The sequence below is a fragment of the Stegostoma tigrinum genome, chromosome 38, assembly GCF_030684315.1.
Source record: "Stegostoma tigrinum isolate sSteTig4 chromosome 38, sSteTig4.hap1, whole genome shotgun sequence".
NCBI classification, from domain to species: Eukaryota; Metazoa; Chordata; class Chondrichthyes; order Orectolobiformes; family Stegostomatidae; genus Stegostoma; species Stegostoma tigrinum.
The window spans coordinates 21,393,767-21,401,801 of NC_081391.1; the positions used below are offsets into that span (position 1 = coordinate 21,393,767).

Below are 8,035 nucleotides of genomic sequence, written 5' to 3' on the forward strand. Positions count from 1 at the left end.
GGTGAGCACATATCGGTGTCTAACGCTGCTTTGGACAACATGAGGTGTCAAAAGGGAAAACAGAAATCTTTCAGGTGCGGAAAGCATCAGTATGAAGCCTTTATACATCTCAAGATGTTTCTGATGCCTTGATATCACTCTGATCACAGCATAGCAGGATCTGTTTAGAAATGTCCCCTTCAAGAACAGTACCAAATACAGCAGGTGTTTCACCAAGGTCAAGTTGGCCTGTAGTACCTCCCCTACAATGATGCGGGATAACTAACTGATCAGATGTAGACTAATGATACAACTGCCTGCTGAGCTGTGCTTTCTGTTCCTGCTTCCCTCCCTCCAGAAGCCAGAGCAGGATGAGTGGGGCAATGGTCTGGAGGCAATGCAGAGAGCTCTGCAGATGGAGAAGGTTGTGAACCAGAGTCTGCTGGATCTGCACAAACTGGCCTCTGGCAACACAGACCCTCATGTGAGTGTGGTGTATTTAAATCTGGGTTTCTGAATAAAAACAGTGATCAGACACTTGGTCCTTTTTGTTAGCCACAAGATCTCATTTGACATTGTGGAGGGTTTTCTTGGGTTATACCAACATCCTCCTGTTTCTAAAACTGAGCACTTTCGAAAGTATTTGGCAATCTCCATGACATCACTTCACTGCTCTGTCTCCCAAGCTGCATTTGGTCAGATTTAACCAGTTCCCCTCTTTGTCTTCCAGCTGTGTGACTTCCTGGAGAGGCACTACCTGGATGAGCAAGTGAAGATGATCAAGAAGCTGGGAGATCACATCACCAACCTGAAGAGACTGGGAGCCCCTGACAATGGCATGGGAGAGTACCTGTTTGACAGGCTCACACTCAGCTGAATGGGGTCAATATCTATATCTGTTGTACAAGGTGACCTCATTCTACTTAATGACTAGTTGTGCTCTGAGCAAATTAAAATAGTGTTCACCATGGAACTGAGCACAGTGTGTAATTTTCATAGCTTCTGGTTCTTGGAGCTTTTTGTGTTTTAATGTCTGATCATCAATCCTTTGTTCTTTGTGACAAGCTTTTGATTCAATGCCTGCCCCAGTAACTTGCTCAGTGTTTGATTCTGCTGTGTCTGGGGATTGAGTGGGCAATCCTTTTATTGGAAATTCCATAACTGGTAAGGTTGTTGACAGATAAATCAGCATTACTGACATGTACTCACAGGGACAAGTTTGCAGGACCAGCTTCTAATCAATACACTGACTGAAATCATTCCTTTGCCTAAAGGGTAGGCACTGATCTAATGCACTGCCCTTGGCCATGTGTTTGCATCTCTTTTAAATAAGGAGATTCTGGAAACCAGGAACACAACCTGCTGGGAAATCTCAGGTTGGGCAGCATTGGTAGGGAGAAGGGTTGAACAGAACCTGGACATGAGACACTCAATCATCTCTTGATTGACTTTGTTGCCTGACAGTGAGGTGTTTTCCAGCAATTTGTTCTCATGCCTAGATGTTAGTGATTTTAGTAGTTTGTAAAATTCCTCCTTACAAGACTAAGATACAATGCTTTTCCACAGTCTCTTTTTTTCTTTGACATAAGCAATTGCTCATGTCATTGTTCCCAGAGCTAGGGAATTAGTTTCTTCAGTATTTCCTTTATACATGTAGGAGAAGGAAAAATCTACCTTCTCTTAGAATGCTAACGTCTAGGAACGGCCATGCGAATGAAGCGGTGCCCACCTCGTTCCCTGTGTGATAATTTCTATTATTACCCTGCAACGAAGAGGTGACAAATACTGAGGATGCCTGGTGGAAAATCAAGCTAAAATACAAATACCATGTGCAGAATCGGCAGTTCCAATTTTTACGTTTATTAATCTTCAGCAGGAGAGCTGATCTGGCTGACCTGTGACTCCAAACAGTGCACTGTGGTGGCCTAATCACTATCAATCAGCCCTGAATTACAATGTGACTGGTTTGTGTAAGTGCTTTAACAGGATCAGGCTATCACTGACAGGCAGCATTTATTATCCATCTCTGATTACCCACCCAGCCCATGAGTAATTCAAATTAAACCCCTTTGCTCTGCCTGTGGCGTTACGCAAAGGCCCGATCAGGTAAGGATGGCAGTTTCTTACGAACAAGGATATTAGTGAACCAGAAGAGGCTTGTTTGGACCATCTCTTCTGGAAAGAGAATGATGTGCATGAAATTCTGTCAAGTCAGACAGTATCAGGATTACAGGTGGCAGTCTAACACTCCAGAATGTTGACAGCCTCCAGCAAACGAGCAGCCACTTTCGTCTATCCTTCCACCACTGACATACGCAGAGACTGCAATATATACCATCTACCAAATGCTGTAGGAATCCACCAAAGCTCCTCAGCCAACTTCTTAAAACCGTAACTACTTTCCATCGGACAAGGGCAGATGATATGTGGGAACACCACGTTCTACACCAAACCACCGATCAGCTGGTGTTGGAAACATCGCTCCCAGGTTCCCTCCCGAACAGCAGTATGGGTTTGATTACACCAAATGGGCAACAGTAATGCAAGAAGGCAAGTCACCACATTCTCTAAACTAATGTTGGCCCTGATCTCTGAGGGGTTCAAATACCTCTGGATGAAGAGGTTTTGGTGAAATGGTCAAGTTCCTGTTCAACCACAGCCGGAGTGCACAGTTCTGGCAGGTTCGACCCAAAGATGGTTATGCACAGAATTTCTGGAAGTAACCTGGACAGAGAGATGGTTAATTCATGATAACGGCTTGTCTAGTCCCTCTGTGTAGGAAGTTAAGGGATGGCTGTAATTGATAATTTTCAGAGGATTAATGGATTTGACAGGGTAGAGAGGAAAGAACCCATTTCTTCTCAATGATCATCTCGGACTGTGCGCAGAATGGGATGACAATCTTCACATTAGAATTACATCATCCAGGATAATATCAAAAACAATTTCTTTGTGGAAAGGACAATATCTGCACACACAGATATTTACTGCACAAGGTTTGATGTTGCCAATCACTTTCCAATTTCAACAAAAAAAAGTGAGTAATGCATTTTTGTCGAAGAAACACAAAGTCAAAACAGGCTCGATGTTACAAATCTGATGTGAGTACAGGAGCTCAGCGACTTTCAGTTTCAAGTATGTGATTATCTGAAAGTGGTCAGGCAGGATGAAGCTGTTATTAATGGAGATTGAGCCACTTTTGTGAACCTTGTGTTTTCAAATTGAGGCATCGAGTATAAAAGCAACGAATTGATGTTACACCTCTACAAATCATTGGTTAGACCACATTTCCATTATGTACTCAGTTCTGGGCGTGACATTCAAGGAAGGATGTGAAAAACCTCAAAAGTGTTCAAAGGTGATTTATTACGATGACCCCAGGAATGGGGAATTTTAGATACACGGAAAGATTAAGGAAAATGGGGTAAATCTCCTTGTAGGTGACCTTATTGACGTGATCAAAACTATGATCAATTTTGTCAGAGTAAAGCAGGATATTCTGATTTCAGCAGTTGACTTGTCAGTGACGAGGGGTCACAGTTTGTCAGTAGGGGAGATCAGAGTGAAATGGTTAGAAAACTCTTTGCTCAGAAAGTTGTTCGGATTTGGAATGTGCTGCCTGGGAGAGTGACGGAGGTCGATTCCATGGTTGGTTTCAGAACAAGAGTTGGATATGTCCTTGGAAGTGACGAATTTAGAGAGTGACAGAGATAGGGCTGGGAAGTGAGACTAATCAGGTAGCTCTTTCAGAAGCTATTACAGGAACGGTGGGCTGAACGGCCTCCTGTTGTGAAAAACGCTCTGAATTTCCACTCAGGAAATTCTGAGAGTTTGGGGACGGGGTTTGAATTCCACCTGTAGAAGGCACCTTTAATGTGGGAAAGCTGTTACACGCCAGCAGAGACATGGTCCTTTACACAAGGTAGACCCAGTTCCACTGGCAAAGAAATGTTGACTGGGGATCCCCCCACTGCTGACCAACACCCACTGTCACAGCCAACGATCGCACACACCTATCTTCCACCTGGATGGCCGCTGGGGACTGGTTTTGCATTGCACTTTATCAGGACCCTCCCCTCGATCGTACCATCCTGGGTGGCGCTGCCAGGAGGTGAAATCTTCTTCAGGTATCACTCTGAGAACCAACAGAACACTTGAGGCTCTCCATCACTGCGAGGTGACAATCCACAGGCAGGAGCTGGAGGCAGGGAGATTCTGCTCAGGTACAGACCCACCACAGAATCGGAGAATTGTTATGGCACAGCAGGAGGCCATTCGGTCCTTTGTGCCTGTACCTGTTCTGGTTGTTTTCTAAATCTGCCTGTAGAGATGATTTAAGATCTCTGGATCTGGTAGGAACTTGTACCAAGGCCTCCTGGTCCACAGCTAGGGACATGACCCCTTAACCACAAGACCCTGGCTGCGCTAGTTGCACAAACGTGGAATCATAGAAAATAAATGTTGAGTCGGCCATTCATCCCTTCCAGCCTGCTCTGCCATTCCATGTGATTGTGGCTGATTCCATAACTCAGCACCATATTCTCACCCTCTCTGCATTCCCTTTTGATCCAGCCCTCAAAGCTCTCCCCAATTCCTGTTTTGGCTTCAATCCTTTTCTGTGGCAGGGAATTCCACAGGATCCACCACCCCGCCCCCCGAGGTGAAGAGATTTCTCCTCACCTCAGTTCTAAATGTATCCTTAGACTGCAAACCCTGGTCCTGAACTCCCCCATAATCAGGAACATCCTTCCTGTCTTTTCCACAGCTGACACTGTTACAATTTTCTATGACCCAGAGACAATTTCCCAACTTTCTTTCCCAAATCCCAGCATAACAAGCTGAGAAACTGATGCCCCTCTTCCTCATTGAATCCCTCGTGCAGTTGCTCACAACCACCTTAATTTAAAAAAATGTGAAAACTTTTCTCAAACCAAATTGACTTATTTTAAAAAAGAACCAAATAACACACGACCTGAGTGAGTGGTGCAGAAGGTTTGAGATGCCGAATGGCCTCCTGCTGTTCCAATCACAGAATAACCATCCAGACCTGGCTCTCATCTCCACCTCTGATCAGCTCTGCTTAACACACCCTCCCCCTCTCTCTCATTGGTGCCTGTATGCAGGGGTGGTTCCTGATTGGCCGGCAGCAACTGTCAGTCATCATCAGTTCTGCCTCTCTCTGTGTGACTGCAGGATGGTCCCAGGACTATAAATACAAGAGCCTGTGGGAGAGAGAGACTTAGTTCTAGAGTTTTCTTGGTGCTTGTGAGCAGGAATAGTGAAGATGGTTTCCCAAGTGTGTCAGAACTACCACAAGGACTGTGAGGATGCTGTTAACAAGCAGATCAACCTGGAGCTCTATTCCTCCTATGTTTACCTCTCCATGGTGAGCTTTGTGGAATTGAAGCCTGTGCTATGATAGTGTTGACCTGTTTGGTTTTTACGCTGGGTTAATGAATTAGCTGTAACATGTATTATTTTCTGTGGCCCTTCCCCTGTTGCAATCTAGTGCAGGTCTTAACACTGACTCTCTGTTCAAAACTTGACCACTGTCTTCATGTCCAACTGGCTCCTGGATGTGGATGCCCAGCTTGCTGTCTCTGGACAATGTAACCCTTGGTGATTTTTTCATTTAACTCTGGAGGGATGATCTGGTCTTGGTCAATAATTAATTTTTGTAAAACTTTGGTTGTATTCCTTTTCTCAACAAAAGCTTTTCCTGACACAAATATACTCCTTTTTTAAAACCTTGCCCTATTCACCGGACTGTCTTGTGCTCAAGATGTCAAGTTCCCTGAACTAAAAGAACAGCTGCTGCTAGACATTAAACACTAACAAAAATAGCTAGAAAAGCTCTACAGAGCTGGAAGAAATCCAAGCTCTGGGTCCATTGACCCTTTCTCAGAAGTGGCTTTGAGCTATGCAATGTGAGGAAAGGGGCACATTTTCAGACTATGTATGTGTTTTTTTTTCTTTCTCTCTAACAAAGCAGTTAAAATTCTGTGGAGTGGGTGGTAGGACACTGCGGTTATTCAGGTGGGTGATAGTGATAATGAGACTGCTGACTGAGCTTTCTGGTTGTGTTAATGAACACATGTCCCTTCATTCAGTTGGACAGGGGCCGAACTGGTCTCCACCTCCTGAACAATAGTGTTTCTAACCTGCAGAGCAGGGATGTCTAATGGCTCTAGACAGCTCTCCCCTTCATCATCCATGGAAGGTGACTTCCTGCTTTGTCTGTTTTTTTAACCACTTAAATGTGGAATCCAGATGGTGCCCAGGTTAGTTCCTGAGTGAGGAGTGTCATTCATGAATTTCAGACAGTTTCCTTTTAGCCTCTCTCTTCCCACAGTTCTCTTACTTTGACCGGGATGATGTTGCCCTGCATCGCTTTGCTGAGTTCTTCAAGGAGCAGTCCCATGAGGAACGGGAACACGCTGAGAAACTGATGGCATTCCAGAATAAACGTGGAGGTCGAGTCATCCTGCAGGACATCAAGGTTAGATTCTGAAGCCTTCTGTTTGCAGCTTTTTGTGAGCAGCTACAATCGACTGGTATCTCCATCTATTTAGCTTTAGCCTTGAACAAATACTGTGTGAAGGGGAGGGTGTTCACCAAAATAGGATTCCTTTAGGTTGAAAGGAAATACTCTGCACTTATGAGGGCAATTGAGAGGAACCAGAATAGTGAGTAGATATCAATGTGAATGACTCTCCTTCAGACAGAATGAGGTAACAAAAGCTAAGACAGGAAATTGTTGCACTGTGGAAAGTAGCAGTGTCCAGCCTTTCTGAATCTGGAAGATGTTTCTAACACCACAATAGTGAAGCCAGGAACTACTTCCATTGGTACCTATTCTCTACATGTGAATTCTGAGAATCTACATTAACAGTAGAATGTGTCTAGAAAATTTGTTATTCCCTCAGTACAAAATCTAGTTGTTGTCTTCAAATTAAAGTTGGTTTGCAGTACCTCCCCTACAATGATGAGGGATAACTAACTGATCAGATGTAGACTAATGATACAACTGCCTGCTGAACTGTGCTTTCTGTTCCTGCTTCCCTCCCTCCAGAAGCCAGAGCAGGATGAGTGGGGCAGTGGTCTGGAGGCAATGCAGAGAGCTCTGCAGATGGAGAAGGATGTGAACCAGAGTCTGCTGGATCTGCACAAACTCGCCTCTGGCCACACTGACCCTCATGTGAGTTTGTAAACTTTCTTCTTGGAAGAAAGTGGTGTGTTTGTGCACTCTCTGGGTAAAAATCCAATTACCTTCTCCCAGCCTCCTGCAGGCTGTTAAAACAAACTTACAAATGCATCACCTCAGTGGACCTCCACCTGGTTGTGATGGTCACATCTGTCATGGGGGTCACTTTCAGACACTTTTGATCCTCTGGATTAATTTTCTCTTCCAGCTGTGTGACTTCCTGGAGAGGCAATACTTGGATGAGCAAGTGAAGATGATCAAGAAGCTGGGAGATCACATCACCAACCTGAAGAGACTGGGAGCCCCTGACAATGGCATGGGAGAGTACCTGTTTGACAGGCTCACACTCGGCTGAATGGGGTCAATAATGTGTATGTTGTACATGGTGACATAATGCTAGTAACTTGGTTGTGCTCTGAGCAAATTAAAATAGTGTTCACCATGCAACTGAGTACTTTGCATAATTTCACAGCTGCTTCTGGCTCTTGGTATTGCTGTTTGACACCTGATCATGAAGTGTTTTTCTGTTCTGATTAACCTTTGATTCAATGCCTGCCCCACTGGCTTGCTCCTTTTCTCTTGTTTGTAGGAATTAGGTGGGCAATCCTTGTAGTGGAAATTCCACAAGTGTTCAGTTTGGGTTTTTTTGGCTAGTAAGCAGTGTTGTATTGACTTCTTTATTCCAAACCAGCTTCTGGTCAATATCTTCAGTGAAACCAGCCCCCTGTCTCAATGTTAGACACTGCCCTTGCAAATGTTTAGGTCTCTTTTGTAAATAAGCAGGGGCAGGAAATAGCAAGTTTGGGGAGCATCTGTGGAGAGAAAACTGTTCAGTCCCAGGACCCAAGCTTT

The 8,035-nt window shown here is 44.5% G+C and overlaps 1 protein-coding gene across 1 annotated transcript; it reads left to right on the forward strand.

Moving 5' to 3' along the window:
• Positions 1-5,263: 5,263 nt before the first annotated feature.
• On the forward strand, positions 5,264-7,538 carry LOC132206452 (ferritin, heavy subunit-like). The gene is made up of 4 exons (XM_059640630.1): positions 5,264-5,365; positions 6,332-6,478; positions 7,052-7,177; positions 7,392-7,538. Exons 1-4 carry the CDS (start codon positions 5,264-5,266, stop codon positions 7,536-7,538), a joined length of 522 nt encoding a protein of 173 aa, XP_059496613.1.
• The last annotated feature ends 497 nt before the right edge of the window (positions 7,539-8,035 follow it).

What these genes read in the sequence shown, in the direction of transcription:
- LOC132206452 (XM_059640630.1), top strand. Translation starts at nt 5,264, where the DNA reads ATGGTTTCCCAAGTGTGTCAGAACTACCACAAGGACTGTGAGGATGCT. An exon ending in TCATCCTGCAGGACATCAAG is followed by an intron (nt 6,479 to 7,051) that starts GTTAGATTCTGA and finishes CCCTCCCTCCAG; the next exon opens with AAGCCAGAGCAGGATGAGTG. An exon ending in CTGGCCACACTGACCCTCAT is followed by an intron (nt 7,178 to 7,391) that starts GTGAGTTTGTAA and finishes TTTCTCTTCCAG; the next exon opens with CTGTGTGACTTCCTGGAGAG.